This window comes from Ranitomeya imitator, chromosome 5 (assembly GCF_032444005.1).
Source record: "Ranitomeya imitator isolate aRanImi1 chromosome 5, aRanImi1.pri, whole genome shotgun sequence".
Taxonomy (NCBI): Eukaryota; Metazoa; Chordata; class Amphibia; order Anura; family Dendrobatidae; genus Ranitomeya; species Ranitomeya imitator.
The window spans coordinates 628,143,948-628,163,710 of record NC_091286.1 but is presented as its reverse complement, the minus strand read 5'-3'; the positions used below and the strand labels follow the sequence as shown (position 1 = coordinate 628,163,710).

Genomic DNA, 19,763 nt, shown 5'->3' with positions numbered 1-19,763 from the left:
TAGTCCTGAGAAATGTACAGGACCTATCTATCCACTAATCTCTTCATTACACAGAACTTCCCAAAATGTACCAAATTGGCCTTAATTCTGGGGATTGCCCATAGCAAGTAATCAGATTAATGCTTTGAAGTAAATCTGATTGGCTAACGTAGGTGCAATATACGCTTACACAGTCTAGCATCGCAACCATATAGAACTCAATGGGAGGGAACACTTTAACATAAGCGTTACACCCAAGGACCTCAGTTCGGTGGAGACCGTACATTATAAATAAGCTTGTCCTTCCCTATATCGAAATAGAACAGTGGAAAAACAATGGCCGGATGATATTAATTGCATCTCCCTTCACATTGCAGGATTTCATAGCCTAGATTCTTTTCCCAGTTGGGATCTGATGCCACAGAAGCCTCGCGTATTAGGAGGGGAGGGTGCAGTCTTGTGTTACAGTACGCACACACCCCTCCGGTCATGTACAGAGAAAGCGCATATTACTCATGTCAATCAATACATTTCTCTGAAGAACGCAAATTCTATAGAAACCTCCTCGAAAACAGCAGAAGCAATCCCAGCTGGAACATATCAAGTCAAAATAATTATTTTGCCACCCGACTTGCGCAGCCGATGAAGTTCAGGGCATCGAGATGTATCAGATGTAGCACAGATTTTTTTTGTTTTACTTTTTCCTTAAGAAGCCGTAGGGTGTAGATCTTGGTTCTCAAATGGGAGTAAAGGTTCTCTCCAATATGTGAAATTGCTGTAAGTGTCTGAGCAAGGGAAATCCGAGGAATGGCTTCTTCTTAACAGCGGGAAGACGTGATCCACCACCTCACAGAGCCGAACGTAGCTGAAAAGACAAAAAAAGTCATGTGAGTGGCAACATGGTGAGCACTACAGTATATAATGACCACAGTCGTTCTTGGATATTGCAGGTAGTTGAGCCGCTTCTCCAAAGTCTCAAAAATTTAGGAAAATATATAATTTTAGAAAAACATTTCAGTGGTTTTTTTTTAAAGGAATAACACTGTCCATTGATATATCACCTAAATGAGTCTCGACTGCAGTACCAGACCCCGGTAATGGACAAAATTGGTGCTATTTCTGGGGGAAAATTGCTGTTTTAAACCCTTAAAAAATTGACTCCCCACTTTTTTTTTGCACAGGATGGTTTATAACTTGCTAATCACTGTACTCAGGCTATCTCAGAGTGCCTGTGCATACGCGTGGTCAAGCTCCACTCTTGCGTGACATTTCAGAGCTGCGTTCGTGGGATGGGTGGGGTTGTGAGTGTGCAGACTCAACAGCAATCAGCAAGTTATCACTTATCTGGTGAGTAGGTGCTAACTAGCTAAGTTAGGATTTGCAGCATATATCAGCCAAGACTCGCCAATGCAAGTCTCTGGGTGCGAGAAAAAAAAAATCGCACACCACACGGGGACCATCAGTGTGACTTGCAAGAAATACGCACCGGTGTCCTTTGAAAACCCGGCAATTCATGTGCGGTGTACAGTAAAATCACACTGAGGTTAGAATAGAATAGATATATACACTGTGAACGTAGGCTAATGAATGATTAGACTACCCTTGAAAACCCTTGTGCAAGTATGTCAGCACAGCTGAAAACAGTTTAGCTGATTAGAGAATCTATAAACCTGACTTTCCTTTGAGCTAGTTGAGAAGCTGGAGCATTACATTTGTTGGTTCCATTAAACTCTCAAAGTGGCCAGAAAAAAATGTCATGTGAAATTCGACAATCTATTCTTGTTCTTAGATATGAAGGCTATTCCATGAGAGAAATTGCCAAGAAACTGAAGATTTCTTACAACGGTGTGTACTACTCCCTTCAGAGGAGAGAGAGAACAAAAAGGCTTTAACCAGAGTAGAAAGAGAAGTGGGAGACCCCGCTGCACAACTGTACATTAGAGTCTGTAGTTTGAGAAATCGACGCCTCACAGGTCCTCAACTGGCAGCTTCACTAAATAGTACACGCAAAACGCCAGTGTCAACGTCTACAATGAAGAGGCGACTCCGGGATGCTGGCCTTCAGGGAAGAGTGGCAAAGAAAAAGCCATACTTGAGACTGGCTAATAAAAGGAAAAGATTAATATGGGCAAAAGAACACAGACATGGGACAGAGGAAGATTGGAAAAAAGTGTTATGGACAGGCGAATCCAAGTTTGAGGTATTTGGATCACACAGAAGAACATTTGTGAGATGCAGAACAACTGAAAAGATGCTAGAAGAGTGTCTGACGCCATCTGTCAAGCATGGTGGAGGTAATGTGATGGTCTGGGGTTGCTTTGGTGCTGGTAAAGTAGGAGATTTATATAAGGTAAAAGATATTTTGAATAAGGAAGGCTATGACTTCATTTTGCAACGCCATGTCATACCCTGTGGATAGCGCTTGATTGGCGCCAATTTCATCCTACAACAGGACAATGACCCAAAGCACAGCTCCAAATTATGCAAGAACTATTTAGGGAAGAAGCAGGCAGCTGGTATTCTATCTGTAATGGAGTGGCCAGCGCAGTCACCAGATCTCAACCCTGTTGAGCTGTTGTGGGAGCAGCTTGACCATATGGTACGAAAAAAGTGCCCATCAAGCCAAACCAACTTGTGCTAGGGGCTTCTGGAAGCATGGGGTGAAATTTCTCTAGATTACCTCAGCAAATTAACTGCTAGAATGCCAAAGGTCTTTAATGCTGTAGTTGCTGCAAAGGGAGCATTCTTTGGCGAAAGCAAAGTTTGAAGAAGAAAATTATGATTTCAAATAAGAATCTTTTTTTTGAACCTTGTCAATGTCTGGACTAGATTTTCAATTCATTTGGCAACTCATTTGATTAATAAAAGTATGAGTTTTCATGGAAAACACAAAATTGTCTGGGCGACCTTAAACTTTTGACCGGTAGTGTATATATATGTACTTTCTCAAAGATATCCATAAAAAGTGTTGTTTAAAGATTGCAACAGGCCACCCAGGAGACACACCAAACATGTGGAAGAAGGTGCTCTGGTCAGATGAAACAAAAAAAAAAACTTTTTGGCAACAATGCCAAACGATATGTTTGGCGTAAAGGCAACACAGCTCACACCCTGAACACACCATCCCCACTGTCAAACATGGTGGTGGCAGCATCATGGATTGGGCCTGCTTTTCTTCAGCAGGGACAGGACAGATGGTTAAAATTGATGGGAACATGGATGGAGACAAATACAGGACTATACTTGAAGAAAACCTGTTCGAGTCTGCAAAAGACCTGAGACTGGGACGGAGATTTGTCTTCCAACAAGACAATGATCCCAAACATAAAGCAAAATCTACAATGGAATGATCCACAAATAAAGGTATCCAGGTGTTAGAATGGCTAAGCCAAAGTCCAGACCTCAATCCAATCTAGAATCTGTGGAAAGAGCTGAAAACTGCTGTTCACAAACGATCTCCATCAAACCTCACTGACCTCGAGCTGTTTGCCAAGGAAGAATGGGCAAGAATTTCAGTCTCTCGATGTACAAAACTGATAGAGACATACCCCAAGCGACTTGCAGCTGTAATCGCAGCAAAGGTGGCGCAACAATGTATTAAGTTAAAGGGGCTGAATAATATTGCACACCCCACTTTTCAGTTTTTGTATTTCCACATAAATTTAAAACAACCAATAAATTTCGTTCAACTTCACAATTGTGTACCACTTGTTGATTCTTCACCAAAAATGTACATTTGGTATCTTTATGTTTGAAGTATGATATGTGGGAAAAGGTTGAAAAGTACGAGTACTTTAGCAAGGCACTATGTATATATACATATATATATATATATATATATATATATATATATACATACAGTATATATATATATATATATATATATACATATATATATATATATATATATATATATATATACACACAGTCATGGCCAAAAGTATTGACACCCCTGCAATTCTGTCAGATAATATTCATTTTCTTCCTGAAAATGATTGCAAACACAAATTATTTTGTATTATTATCTTCATTTAATTTGTCTTAAATGAAAAAACACAAAAGAGAATGACGTAAAAAGCAAAACATTGATCATTTCACACAAAACTCCACAAATGGGCCAGACAAAAGTATTGGCACCCTCAGCCTAATACTTGGTTGCACAACCTTTAGCCAAATAACTGCGACCGACCGCTTCCGGTAACCATCAATGAGTTTCTTACAATGCTCTGCTGGAATTTTAGACCATTCTTCTATGGCAAACTGTTCCAGGTCCCTGATATTTGAAGGGTGCCTTCTCCAAACTGCCATTTTTAGATCTCTCCACAGGTGTTCTATGGGATTCAGGTCTGGACTCATTGCTGGCCACCTTAGAAGACTCCAGTGCTTTCTCTCAAACCATTTTCTAGTGCTTTTTGAAGTGTGTTTTGGGTCATTGTTCTGCTGGAAGACCCATGACCTCTGTGGGAGACCCAGCTTTCTCACACTGGGCCCTACATTATGCTGCAAAAGTTGTTGGTAGTCTTCAGACTTCATAATGCCATGCACACGGTCAAGCAGTCCAGTTCCAGAGGCAGCAAAGCAACCCCAAAACATCAGGGAACCTCCGCCATGTTTGACTGTAGGGACCGTGTTCTTTTCTTTGAATGCCTCTTTTTTTCTCCTGTAAACTCTATGTTGATGTCTTTGCCCAAAAAGCTCTACTTCTGTCTCACCTGACCAGAGAACATTCTTCCAAAACGTTTTAGGCTTTTTCAGGTAAGTTTTGGCAAACTCCAGCCTGGCTTTTTTATGTCTCCGGGTAAGAAGTGGGGTCTTGCTCGGTATTCTACCATGCAGTCCCTTTTCATTCAGATGCCGACGGATAGTACGGGTTGACACTGTTGTACCCTCGGCCTGCAGGGCAGCTTGAACTTGTTTGGATGTTAGTCGAGGTACTTTATCCAGCATCCGCACAATCTTGCGTTGAAATCTCTTGTCAATTTTTCTTTTCCGTCCACATCTAGGGAGGTTAGCCACAGTGCCATGGGCTTTAAACTTCTTGATGACACTGCGCACGTTAGAGACAGGAATATTCAGGTCTTTGGAGATGGACTTGTAGCCTTGAGATTGCTCATGCTTTCTCACAATTTGGTTTCTCAAGTCCTCAGACAGTTCTTTGGTCTTCTTTCTTTTCTCCATGCTCAATGTGGTACACACAAGGACACAGGACAGAGGTTGAGTCAACTTTAATCCATGTCAACTGGCTGCAAGCGTGATTTAGTTATTGCCAACACCTGTTAGGTGCCACAGGTAAGTTACAGGTGCTGTTAATTACACAAATTAGAGAAGCATCACATGATTTTTCGAACAGTGCCAATACTTTTGTCCACCCCCTTTTTTATGTTTGGTGTGGAATTATATCCAATTTGGCTTTAGGACAATTCTTTTTGTGTTTGCAATCATTTTCAGGAAGAAAATGAGTATTATCTGACAGAATTGAAGGGGTGTCAATACTTTTGGCCATGACTGCATATATATATATATATATATATATATATATATATATATATATATACATGTTTTGAAGAATATTTGGTTTTAAAAGGATGTGTACAGTTGTGTACTACAATGCAATTTTAACATGAGCTTTTACAGAGAGAGAACTGCTGTATGTAAAAGCTCATGTTAAAATCGCATTGCATACGGATGCCATACAGGTGTCACACGGTTACTTGATGCGAGGAAATCGCATCATCGCACAGCAAACGGATTACACACGGATCACTGATCACTATTCGGAGAACATTGCTGCGATTCTCGTCCGTCAAAATTGGACCGATTTTTTATGCGTTAAGTGTGACTCCAGCCTGTAGAATCACAAACCTTGGCACCCAGTGTGTTGCTGAAACACCCTGTTATCTCTATGTGTATATATAGTGATAAGAAGTGCACACACTCCAGAACAAACCACTGATGGCTGTATGTGTTACAGCAGAACTGGTGCTGAGCTTTATAGTTTTAATACTAGTACAGCTCTGCTATTCACCAGAACTGTCACTCAAGGAGGAAAGCACCGCCCCACCAGAAGCCAGGAGGTTAGGAGACAGTAAGGAAGCAGCTCAGAGATAACAATTTGGGAATAACCCTATTAGGGCCCTGATCTTGAGATAGATGCAGGTCCAATATTCCAGGGATTTAAGGTAGACGATGAGAATAATACTTTAATTATAAAGGCTACAAACCATATGATCAACTCCATCAGTGTCACTATATAAATACAGTCGCAGAGAGAAAATCCCACAAAAGGTGAAACACAAGCAAGCAATATTAAGTATATTTTACCAGAGATTATAGCACATTATATTAAACTGCACATAGTTTTCAGAGCTGTATATATATATATATATATATATATATATACCGTATATATATATATCATCATATAATTATCAGCAGCACTGAGCTTTATTATCAGCAGGTTTTCGCATCGCCTAATAACCAAGCAGAGATAATTACTGAGGAAAGATTCTCGGGAAAGTAATTAATGAATCTGTGTGCTAATTGGATTCCTACTATTTTTGCATTCCATTGACAATTGATCAAATCACAATTTTAGGACAGATGATTAAATATATGATCAAAAAACATTTTTTAGGGGATTTTATTTATGAACAATCAATACTTTTTTCAGAATTTGCAGAAAAAATAATAAATCATACGTTTACCTAAAATCCCATTAATTTAAAAATGCCAATATAAAATCCACTAAAGGGTAATGTATCATGAAAATTGTTTATATTTCAGCAAGGGTCTGTAGAAAAGAAAAAAGGGAGCTTTGGGGTATTTTTTTTTTTTACTTTTACAAACTTTTTTGTTGGAGGCCATAACAGAGTGTTGACCTTATGATCAATGTAACAGACTATTACAGTCTCCAGTAAGTGAAGGAGCACAGACCCTACCCTGAGACTAAGGAGCATCCACATCCGGATGTAATTATGTGGCATGTTTGCCAGGTATTTTCTCGCATTGTGAATGCCGGGCAAGTACTATACCCGCAGCCCATTTCCATCAATAGGACAGATGCATGATCACTGCTACGTGTGCACAAAGTCTGGTAAGCGGCTGACGGACACCACATCAGCAGCTTTTCGACAGTAGTTTGTTGGGTGCGGTGCACGGCCAAATGTGTGGACCAGTTCCCAAATGTGAATAAGGTAGATAATTCCAGCATCCACAATTGAATTGAAAAAAAAAAAAAAAAAAAAAAAAATATATATATATATATATATATATATATATATATATATATATATTTGATTACACTAAAATTTCGCAGCCACAATAATTAAAACAAACCTAGCCTACGCGTTTCGAGCCCATGCAAGGCCCTTAATCAAGACTATGACTCGCCTTTGAAATTTTAGAGTGAACAAATAATTATGTTTTATTTATTTATTTATTTTAATTCAATTGCAGATGTTGGAATTATCCACTTTATCTCACCTATTAATGCTTAAAGAGAGCCCCTGGATAAACCCTTTAAAGCTACGTGCACAATGAGATTTTCATGGAGTTTTGGCAGCAGAAACAGAGCAGAAACGCAAAAAGACTCCATACCCTAAACTGGACTTACACATCAGGTCGAAGATGGCAGACCGCCATTAATCCCGACCCCTATAGACATGCATATTCTGGCTGAGGCTCATCTCCCCTGGGGTCAAATGGACATGTTGAAATTCAACATGTTTGATCCTGTTTTCCCCCCAACATCGGCCATAGGTTAGATCTAGGATTTACATTAGGGCCTTGCTGCTCATAGCGACCTACAACTTTACGTTTGTTATATGACCAGTTTGTTATACCCAGTTCTGATAAATGAGATCTACAGGGCAAGATTAACCAAAAGGTTGGAAGCAACTCACTAGGACCCATAGTCACATTTGTCTTCCTTACGCCACACACTTTATAGTGTAGATGTCAAAATTCTGTGCTAAAAATATGCATTTGTAATCAATTTACCATTTTTCTTATCAATGTTTCTTTTTTTGTTTAAGATGATTTTCGAAAAGGTTTAAAAGTGAAGTGAATTTGTTTTCAAGTCGTAGTTTGGAGCAATATATGTTAGCACTCCAGGGCACTTAGTTACATAGTTACATAGTTACATAGTTATTAAGGTTGAAGGAAGACTATATGTTCATCTAGTTCAACCCATAGCCTAACCTAACATGTTGATCCAGAGGAAGGCAAAAAAACCCCATGTGCAAAGAGTAAGCTCCACATTGGGGAAAAAAATTCCTTCCCGACTCCACATACGGCAATCAGACTAGTTCCCTGGATCAACGCCCTATCAAGGAATCTAGTGTATATACCCTGTAACATTATACTTTTCCAGAAAGGTATCCAGTCCCCTCTTAAATTTAAGTAATGAATCACTCATTACAACATCATACGGCAGAGAGTTCCATAGTCTCACTGCTCTTACAGTAAAGAATCCGCGTCTGTTATTATGCTTAAACCTTTTTTCCTCCAACCGCAGAGGATGCCCCCTTGTCCCTGTTTCAGGTCTATGATTAAAAAGATCATCAGAAAGGTCTTTGTACTGTCCCCTCATATATTTATACATTAAAATAAGATCACCCCTTAGTCTTCGTTTTTCCAAACTAAATAGCCCCAAGTGTAATAACCTATCTTGGTATTGCAGACCCCCCAGTCCTCTAATAACCTTGGTCGCTCTTCTCTGCACCCGCTCCAGTTCAGCTATGTCTTTCTTATACACCGGAGACCAGAACTGTGCACAGTATTCTAAGTGTGGTCGAACTAGTGACTTGTATAGAGGTAAAATTATGTTCTCCTCATGAGCATCTATGCCTCTTTTAATGCATCCCATTATTTTATTTGCCTTTGTAGCAGCTGCCTGACACTGGCCACTGAATTTAAGTTTGTCATCCACCCATACACCCAGGTCTTTTTCATTGACGGTTTTGCCCAGAGTTTTAGAATTAAGCACATAATTATACATCTTATTACTTCTACCCAAGTGCATGACCTTACATTTATCCCCATTAAAGCTCATTTGCCATTTATCAGCCCAAGCTTCTAGTTTACATAAATCATCCTGTAATATAAAATTGTCCTCCTCTGTATTGATTACCCTGCAGAGTTTAGTGTCATCTGCAAATATTGAAATTCTACTCTGTATGCCCCCTACAAGGTCATTAATAAATATGTTAAAAAGAAGAGGGCCCAATACTGACCCCTGTGGTACCCCACTGCTAACCGCTACCCAGTCCGAGTGTGCTCCATTAATAACCACCCTTTGTTTCCTATCCCTGAGCCAGCTCTCAACCCACTTGCACATATTTTCCCCTATCCCCATTATTCTCATTTTATGTATCAACCTTTTGTGTGGCACCGTATCAAAAGCTTTTGAAAAGTCCATATACACTACATCCACTGGGTTCCCTTGGTCCAATCTGGAACTTACCTCTTCATAGAAACTGATCAAATTAGTCTGACATGAACGGTCCCTAGTAAACCCGTGCTGATACTGGGTCATGAGGTTATTCCTCTTCAGATACTCCAGTATAGCATCCCTTAGAATGCCCTCCAGGATTTTACCCACAGTAGAGGTTAAGCTTACTGGCCTATAATTTCCGAGTTCAGTTTTTGTCCCCTTTTTGAATATTGGCACCACATTTGCTATACGCCAGTCCTGTGGCACAGACCCTGTTATTATGGAGTCTTTAAAGATTAAAAATAATGGTCTATCAATGACTGTACTTAATTCCTGCAGTACTCGAGGGTGTATCCCATCCGGGCCCGGAGATTTGTCAATTTTAGTGATTTTTAGACGCCGCCGCACTTCATACAGTTTATCTACTTACAACTCCATTAGGGTATGTTCACACGTTGCCTTTTTTTGCAGCAGGTTTTTACTGCACCAAAAACCAGAGTGGAGGCAAGAAACAACAAAAATATGTGGGGAAAAAAACAGTGTGTACATGAGATTTCAGAAATGTCACTGATTATGCTGGTACTGTACAATGATGGACATTTTATGCACCAAATACGCTACGTAATAAATGCAAAGTGTGAACATACCCATAAAGGGTATTTTTACCAAAATTGAAAGTTATAGCACTGTCCTCAGTTATCTTCAGCAGTCAAATAGGCAATGATGGGAACGGAGTTGTGCATGTTCGACCTCTGCTCCATATCGACAGGGCTTTTCCGAAATCCCTTCTGCAGATGGGTGGGATGAGTTATAGCAAAATTGAAAGTTATCGCACTGTCTTAGGTCATCTTCGGCAGTCAAATAGGCAATGATTAGAGCGGAGTTGTGCATGTTTGACCTCTGCTCCATATCGACAGGGCTTTTCCGAAATCCATTCTGCAGATGGGTGGGATGAGTTTTAGCAAAATTGAAAGTTATCGCACTGTTTTAGGTTATCTTCGGCAGTCAAATAGGCAATGATTGGAGCGGAGTTGTGCATGTTTGACCTCCGCTTCATATCGACAGGGCTTTTCCAAAATCTGTTCTGCAGATGGGTGGGACAAGGGTTTTACCAAAATTGAAAGTTATTACACTGTCCTTGGCTATCTTTGGCAATCAAATAGTCAATGATTGGAGCGGAGTTGTGCATGTTCGACCTCCGCTCCATATCGACAGGGCTTTTCCAAATTCCCTTCTGCAAATGGGTGGGACTCACAGCAAATGGATTCCCAGCGATTATTAAGTTACGACAGGGGATAACATCCAATCATGGTAAAACCCCTTTATTACTTGTGCGTTCTCACTGTAAAATGTTTTGGAATATTCGAGTCTGACTCCGCACAATTCTGTAACGCCTTCCGATTTTCAAAAAGGTTTATATCAGTTGGCTTAGGGCTTCATAAAATTGGTGTCCAAGCTGAGCGGTCCAATGCCCCACAATCGTCTACTCTACCAAGTTACAACAGGACAGATACTCACGAGGAGATGTTGGTCTTCGCATGCTCCTGAATGAGTTCTCCTTTGGGATTGACGGTAAATATTCTGTTTAGAGAAACTCCCACTTGCTTATATGAATAAACATCCTGTGTAAATCATAAAAAATACGCAGATTAGTTTACAGTGTTGGCAGTTTTACGGAGCAATAATGGCATCAACTCCGGCAAGTTCAGAGCATTTCCATTGATTTATCACGTCATAAAGAGAAGTCCTCTGTGTAAGCAGATAAAAAACACAGAATGAGAAAAAGTCCAATAAAAAGGTTCCGTGTAAGATTCAATAAATATCCTCTAAGAGTGCGCGAGTGCTTGGGTTTTATGTGGACACCGTCGTAAATTCACTGACGCCTCCTATTGGATTAATACAAGTGTTTTAATCTCTGTCCTATTCAGTCAGATCTAATCCTGCCAAAACCAAGATCCTGTTACCACGGGGAGCGATAAGCTGTGTGGATGTCGCAGCGTTTTATAGGAGGTGGATACATAAAATATTAACAGGCAAACGGGCTCGTGACTTCACATGAGAAATACTGATTCAGACTGTGCTGAGCTACAGATGAGCAGAGATAACCGCTGTAAGACTCGGAACATTTCCAAACCCAAATTATCGCTTATTCAAAGTGAAAAGAAAACTAAGGATCGTGGAATCAAAATTAACAATTTCATATATTTAAAAAAAAAGAAAATTGTGTTTTAAAGTGTATTTTTTTGTGAACATTGTAGAACATGCGGACATCATATAAAGGGATACTGGCGATAATAGCTGCAGCATACCCGGTGATTCATACAGGTATCTGAAGCAAGATCTACGATTGTCACCGGTCAGGCTTCAAATTAAAAAGCGGTTGTCCAATAATGTACAATAAAGATAATTCAGAATAAGCAGATTGGATGAGGTTTACAAAAGGGAGAGAGATTTACAAAAGGCAGGTAGAGAGGAAGCAAGAGACAGATTTACGGCAGGTGGAGACAGAAAGAATTATGGCAGGGGAGACACAGAGATCAACGTCAGGGGGAGACAGAGAGATTTACGACAGGGGGAGACAGACATTTACGACAGGGGAGACAGAGATTTATGACAGGGGGAGACAGACATTTACGACAGGGGAGACAGAGATTTATGACAGGGGGAGACAGAGATTTACGAAAGGGGGAAACAGAGAGATATACAGCATGGGGAGACAGAGAGCTTAATGGCAGGGGGAGATAGAGATTTACGACAGGGGGAGACACACATTTACGACAGGGGAGACAGAGATTAACTACAGGGGGAGACAGACATTTGCAACAGGGGAGACAGATTTACGAAAAGGGGAGACAGAGAGATTTACAGCATGGGGAGAAAGAGAGCTTTACGGCAGGGGGAGACAGAGATTTACGACAGGTGAAGACAAAGATTTACGACAGGGGAGACAGATTTACGACAGGGGGAGACAGACATTTGCGACAGGGGAGACAGAGATTTATGAAAGGGGGAGACAGAGATATTTACAGCATGGGGAGACAGAGCTTTAGGGTAAGGGGAGACAGAGATTTACGACAGGGGGAGACAGAGATTTACGAAAGGGGGAGACAGAGATATTTACAGCATGGGGAGACAGAGAGCTTTAGGGCAGGGGGAGACAGAGATTTATGACAGGGGGAGACATAGATTTATGACAGGGGGAGACAGATTTACGACAGGGGGAGACAGACATTTACGACAGGGGAGACAGAGATTAATGACAGGGGGAGACAGACATTTGCGACAGGGGAGACAGAGATTTACGAAAGGGGGAGATAGAGAGATTTACAGCATGGGGAGACAGAGAGCTTTACGGCAGGGGGAGACAGATTTACGACAGGTGAAGAAAGAGATTTATGACAGGGGGAGACAGATATTTACGACAGGGGGAGACAGAGATTTACGTCAGGGGGATACAGATTGATTTACAAAAAGGGGAGACGGATTGATTTACGGCAGGAGGAGAAAGTGATTTACCAGAGGGAGACAAAGATTTACAAATGGGAGAGATTTACAAGAGAGAGAAGTGCATTGAGCAGCAAGGTGGATTGCAGCTGAGGGGAAAAAGAAAAAAAAAATATTCTTTAAATCTTCAGCTAAGCGAGTGTGACCTGAGCGTAAGTGTGACTTGTGATTCAGTGACTTTGGGGTCAGGGAGTTTCCAAGGGAGGAATTACTGAATAGCGGTCTATGTTTTATTGATACTTTGCATTTATTTTTTTTTTGTTTAACGGTCCTGTCTGGTGCAATCCCGATTAGGAAATGTGCTCCACTATTGTTAATGCCATCCAGTGCACATCTTGCCACATAACTGCTATCCTTGAGCAGCCGGTCGAGGGTGCATACTGCTGTGCAAGATGTGAGCACGTTCTGCACTTGGAAACCCAGATTCTGGATCTAAATGTGCAGCTGACAACACTGAGATCCATTGACAACATGGAAAGGAGTCTTCTGCTCACTGAGCAGACGCTCAATGGGACAGATGAGGTGGGGGATGGTAGGATGGAGCTGCAGGATGGTGAAGAATCAAGCTGGGTGACAGTTAGGAAGCGGGATAGAGGGAAGAGTGCCAGGGAGGCTAGTCCTGATCTTGCACACCCCAATAAGTTTGCTAAGTTGGCAGATTAGGGGGGTGCCAGCACAGGGCTAGCACTGCTGCAGCCAGGCATGTCCTCTGAAAGCCGGAGGAGTGACTGCTCCAGTAAGGAGGGAAATAGAAGAGCAGGGCAGGCCAGACAGGTGCTGGTAGTGGGGGACTCAATTATTAGCGGAACAGATAGGGCAATCTGTCACAAAGACAGGGATCATCGAACGGTGTGCTGCCTACCTGGCACTCGAGTCTGACACATCGCTGATCGGGTGGACAGATTACTGGGAGAGGCTGGTGAGGACCCAGCGGTCATGGTGCACATTGGCACAAATGACAAAGTTAGAGGTAGGTGGAAGGTCCTTAAAGATGATTTCAGGGAATTAGGCTGCAAGCTGAAAGCAAGGACCTCCAACGTGGTATTTTCCGAAATACTGCCTGTACCACGTGCCACGCCAGAGAGGCAACGGGAGAATAGGGAGGTTAATAAGTGGCTGAAGAATTGGTGTAGGAAGGAGGGGTTTGGGTTTTTGCAGAACTGGGCCGACTTCTCAGTTGGCTACAGGCTCTACGCTAGGGACGGGTGCAGCTGTGTTGGAGGAGAAAATGGCTAGAAGGTTGGAGGAGTGGGATTGGGGGGAGGGAATTCATTTTATAGGAGGGGATGATAGTGCAGATAGAGACCTGATCACAAATAAGGAAGATGGGGGTGGCGGTGGCATGGGGGGAGGGGTTAGAACAGTTAACAATTTAAGAAAGAATAGAGGTACAGAGAGGAACATCAAGTGCATGTATACTAATGCCAGAAGCCTTGCCAACAAAATGGAAGAATTAAAATTAATGTTGTTGGAGCATAATTATGACATGGTGGGGATATCTGAAACGTGGCTGGATGAGAGTCATGACTGGGCTGTTAACTTGCAGGGCTATAGCCTGATCAGAAATGACCGAATGGATAAGCGAGGGGGTGGGGTGTGTCTATATGTAAAATCGTCCTTAAAACCCATCCTGCGTGATAATATAGGTGAATCTAATGAAAATTTAGAGTCCCTGTGGGTGGAGATAAGGGGAGGGGGAAAAAATAATAAATTACTGATAGGGGTTTGTTATAAATCTCAAAAAATAATGGAAGCAATGGAGAATATCCTCGTAAAGCAAATAGATGAAGCTGCGACTCAAGGAGAAGTCATTATTATGGGGGACTTCAACTACCCTGAAATAGATTGGGGAACAGAAACCTGCAGTTCCAGCAAAGGTAATCGGTTTTTGACAACTATGTGAGACAATTACCTTTCACTAGGGTTGAGCGACCTTGACCTTTTTAGAGTCGAGCCGTGTTTCGCGAAACCCGACTATCTTAGAAGTCGAGTCGAGTGGAATCGGCCGATTATCGCGAAAAGTCGGGTATCGCCCGAAACACGAAACCCAATGCAAGTCAATGGGGGAGCATAGTCGGCAGTGAGTGGAGGCCAGGAAAACACCTACACTGCCCATTTTAATGGCAAAAACATCCATTCTTTTTACTGAAGCTTGTCAATCGTAATTTAGCTTATAATAATTGGAAGGCATTTGAAATTGGGGGTCATTTCGCTAAAGTTGTGGGGGGTACGGCTGGTTCAAGTAATTAGTGGGCCCAGGAAATCTGGAACGCGTCACGGCAGTGGAGCAGGGAGAGGAAAGTATTTCAACTTTGCAAGTGCTGTGATCCTGAGCAAGCAGGGGGGGCCCACTCGTTGGCACTGGCACAGGGCCCCTCAAAGTACAGCGGTGTGTTTGCACGGCGGGGGCGCCTCCCACCGGCAGCAACACTTTTGCGTACTATGAGAGGCCCTGTGCCAGTGACGTCGCCAACTAGTATTCCTCCCCCCACCTGATGAAGGAACCTGCACTTTCATCTGCACCTTCCTCTTTGTCCCCGTGTAAGGTGGTATGGTATGCGGGAAGAGGAACCTGACTTTCAGCAGGGTCACAATCTTGCTGTGTATACAAAAAGTAACCAGCGCACTACCAATAATCAAATAATATAAAGGGGTGCGAAAGAGATGGTATAGAAGACAATAAAACAAAAAAGAAAAAGCACCACTCTATATTAAATCGCACACCACTAGTAAATAGTGAAAAAAGGAAAACTTTTATTGATGCACAATTTAAAAAACAATTAAAATGGCATAATGCCATAATCCCCACACTGGCCCGCCACAAAAAGTCTACAAATAAGCACGGGCACATACAGCAAATAACATAGCCAAGTCAATCGTATAATACACAGCAGTGCCACGCGCCCACAGTCTTAATAATAAAACGGCACAGTCAGTACATAAAGATCCCCCCGGAGGAACAAAATGATAAATAGCACCTGATGTAGGAACAGGGTATGTCCGCATGCACAGTGATCTGAATAGGACATAGAAGATAAAGCGTGCTAAATACCAGGGTCGGCTGTCAGCATGGCACAGGGGTATAGAGTGACTGGGTGAAGTGGCAGTAAATATACACCACAAAATGACCCCAGTAGTGGTATAATTACTCAAGGGAAGAAAGCACAACCAAGACCTAGGTCCTAGGTACAGCCAAATAGAACCCTACAGGCACTATAACAGAGAGTCCAACGGAGGGGACTAGGTGCCAGAAGAAGGGCACAGCGTGGGGAGCGAACCCAACGCGTGTCGCCGTCACAAGGACGGCTTCGTCAGGGGAAGATGCAAGGAGGCAAACAATGCCAGTTTAAATACCTTATCCTAAGGCAAGGTGATGAGCCGGGCACGCCGGAAACCGGAACCGGAAACGACACAGATAGGGCGGAAGCACGCATACTGGCAGACGTCTCTGCCAATACTACACAGTGCGCATGCGCCGGAGGTATCCGGCGCTGCGCATAGTGTAAGAAAGTAGATGGAATATACAGCGCTGCGCAAGTAATAAGCATGCATGGAGGACGAGGGAACGAAGTGGAGTACAAAAGCTAACTGACTAACTAAATAAATGAATATATGGTCAGCTGGAACCGGCCTGATGGAGTTGAACAGGGGAAAGATGGTGTAGACTGAGCACACATGACATACAGGCAAGCACACAAGAGGGGAAGAAGACCAAACGAAACAAAGAATTGTAGACAGTCAGTGAATACGTAACCAGGCAAGGTAAACATATAAGACCTGCCTGAGTATACAAAACATCCATAGGTATGTGCCTAGGCATAAACCTAAAGAAAAAGAAAAAGGAGGGAACACAGGCATAAATGAATGCAAATAGTAAAGATTTATTACGTAACGCGGCATGGTAACTTATATGCCCACTTGTCAAAAAGAGCTACCAATCACAGGTAGGATAGCAAAGACATGCTAGACCAAATCAATATAAGGTAGACCATAGGATGTTGGTGGCAAGAGACATGATGGACCAAATCAATATAAAATAGATCATAGGATGTCGGTGGCGAAAGATGATCAATCACCCCAACATAAATAACTAGCACCAAGAGGCCCCTTGATGAAACCTATGAGTAGGATGGTGTAGATAGTGCTCCCCTAAGAGAAGGAGAAACAAATACTCCTATTACATACAAAAATGTCCAAAGAGCAAGGTAAGATCCAGGCAGCTCGCCCGTGTAACCTAGAACATATGATCAGAGCATAAGTACAGATATGTAAAAATTATATAATATAGCAATCATGCCAAAGAGCATAGGCATCTTGATCTAACCGAGGTGATTTGCTTGAATATATCATCTGCTGATTATTAGTATCTCGCTGGTCCTCCGAAGAATGCTTTATGTAGAGAAAGAGGACATATCAAACAAGCTTTGCTCCATGTGTAAAAGAAAAAAAGAAGAGAAGATGTAGACATCAAACCATGGTCGACGAGGAAATGGGAGCTAGTCCCGATGACATCTGGTGAGAACATCTGGAACAAAGAAATGACTGGTTAGACTTAACCCAAAAAGCCCGTAAAAAGAAGATCCTCATTTATACCAGAGGGGACTGTAGATCGTAATGAGAAAATCCAACGGGCCTCTACTTGTAGGAGCCTGTTTTCAAGTGATCCACCTCTGCCCGAGCCATAAACACGTTCCAAACCCACTACTCTGGCACCCGAGTATTTGCCCGCATGGTGCAATAAAAAATGAGCTGCCACTGTGGTGAGTATTTTGTCCTTACGGGAGTCGGCTGCTGCGGTACTTATTGTGGAGAAATGTTTTTGTATACGTCGGCGCAACTCCTGGGACGTTTGCCCCACGTATACAAGTGGGCAGGGGCAAATGAGGGCATAGATGACATTAGTTGTTTTACAATTGACATAGTTCTTAAGTACATGTTTGCTCTGGTCAGTGGGATTACAAAAATTATCCCTCACCGGATGCATGTACTGGCAAACGTTACAGTCACCGCAAGGAAAAGAGCCCTTTAACGAAACGCCCCTGTTCAATTTCACCGTAGGCCTCGCATAGTGACTTCTTGTAAGGATGTCTCGTAAGTTGGGCGCTCTTCTTGCGGTTATCAGTGGACGCTCACTGACCACCTGTGCTGTTGCCAAATCAGTCGTAAGAATGCCCCAATGCTTCCGTAGGATCTGTCTTACCTTAGACCAATGTGTAGTGAACTCAGTAATGAACCGGACAGATTTGTCCGGTGGTTTCTTTCTTGAGTCCAAAAGGGAGACTTGAGACTGCATCTTGGCCCTTTGATATGCTTGAGAGATACATTTATTGGGGTAGGTCCTCTTCTTAAACCTCCTGGTCAAGTCCTGCGCTTCCCTGTAGAAATCTTCATCACGTGTGCAATTCCTCCTTGTCCTGAGGAATTGTCCAACAGGAATACCCCTCTTCGTGTGGGATGGGTGGAAGCTGCGAAATTCCAATAGACTGTTTGTGGCTGTAGGTTTCCGATACAGACAAGTGGACAGGACGCCGTCCTGGCACATCACATTGAGGTCCAGGAAGCTCACTGAAGAAGAAGAACACGAGGAGGTATGGAAAATGTTAAACGGATTATCATTGAGAGAGTTGATAAAGATCTCGATCTTTACGGATTTATAGACGACAGTAGACTCCCACCACCCTAAGAATAAGTTTGCCAGGGCTGGGGCACAACGTGCCCCCATCGCGACGCCGGAGACTTGCAGATAGAAGGTCCTATCAAACAGAAAAAAATTGTGTCTGAGAATGAAATCAAGGAGATCAATGATAAAGGAGTCATGTAACCTATTGGAATTCTGCTGCAAATCAAGAAAGAAAAGCACTGCTTGCAAGCCATGGTCATGATCAATATTTGAATACAGAGACTCGACGTCACAAGTCACCATAATCTCACCTTGAGCAAGGGTAATATCTTGTAAGGATGACATAAAATGGGATGAATCTTTGACATATGACGGAAGCTCCAGTACAAGTGGCTGCAAACTTATTCTTAGGGTGGTGGGAGTCTACTGTCGTCTATAAATCCGTATGGTTTCAATCTAAGGTACGATGTTGGCTAAGATACATCGATGATGTGTTCTTCATTTGGACAGGTTCCCTGGATGAGATCGAGATCTTTATCAACTCTCTCAATGATAATCCGTTTAACATTTTCCTTACCTCCTCGTGTTCTTCTTCTTCAGTGAGCTTCCTGGACCTTAATGTGATGTGCCAGAACGGCGTCCTGTCCACTTGTCTGTATCGGAAACCTACAGCCACAAACAGTCTATTGGAATTTCGCAGCTTCCACCCATCCCACACGAAGAGGGGTATTCCTGTTGGACAATTCCTCAGGACAAGGAGGAATTGCACACGTGATGAAGATTTCTACAGGGAAGCGCAGGACTTGACCAGGAGGTTTAAGAAGAGGACCTACCCCAATAAATGTATCTCTCAAGCATATCAAAGGGCCAAGATGCAGTCTCAAGTCTCCCTTTTGGACTCAAGAAAGAAACCACCGGACAAATCTGTCCGGTTCATTACTGAGTTCACTACACATTGGTCTAAGGTAAGACAGATCCTACGGAAGCATTGGGGCATTCTTACGACTGATTTGGCAACAGCACAGGTGGTCAGTGAGCGTCCACTGATAACCGCAAGAAGAGCGCCCAACTTACGAGACATCCTTACAAGAAGTCACTATGCGAGGCCTACGGTGAAATTGAACAGGGGCGTTTCGTTAAAGGGCTCTTTTCCTTGCGGTGACTGTAACGTTTGCCAGTACATGCATCCGGTGAGGGATAATTTTTGTAATCCCACTGACCAGAGCA

General features: G+C 42.5%; 1 protein-coding gene across 3 annotated transcripts in view; it reads right to left on the bottom strand.

Annotated features, from left to right (window-relative positions):
• Positions 1-552: 552 nt before the first annotated feature.
• LPIN1 (lipin 1) overlaps positions 553-19,763 on the bottom strand; it is a 317,563-nt gene continuing 298,352 nt past the window's right edge. For all 3 annotated transcript variants that reach the window (XM_069728107.1, XM_069728108.1, XM_069728109.1), the window contains exons 19-20: positions 10,931-11,034; positions 553-844 (exon numbers count right to left, since the gene is read on the bottom strand). In XM_069728107.1, coding sequence (XP_069584208.1) covers positions 685-844; positions 10,931-11,034 — 264 coding nt within the window. In that variant the 3' untranslated portion in view covers positions 553-684. The remainder of the gene's footprint in view (positions 845-10,930; positions 11,035-19,763) is intronic.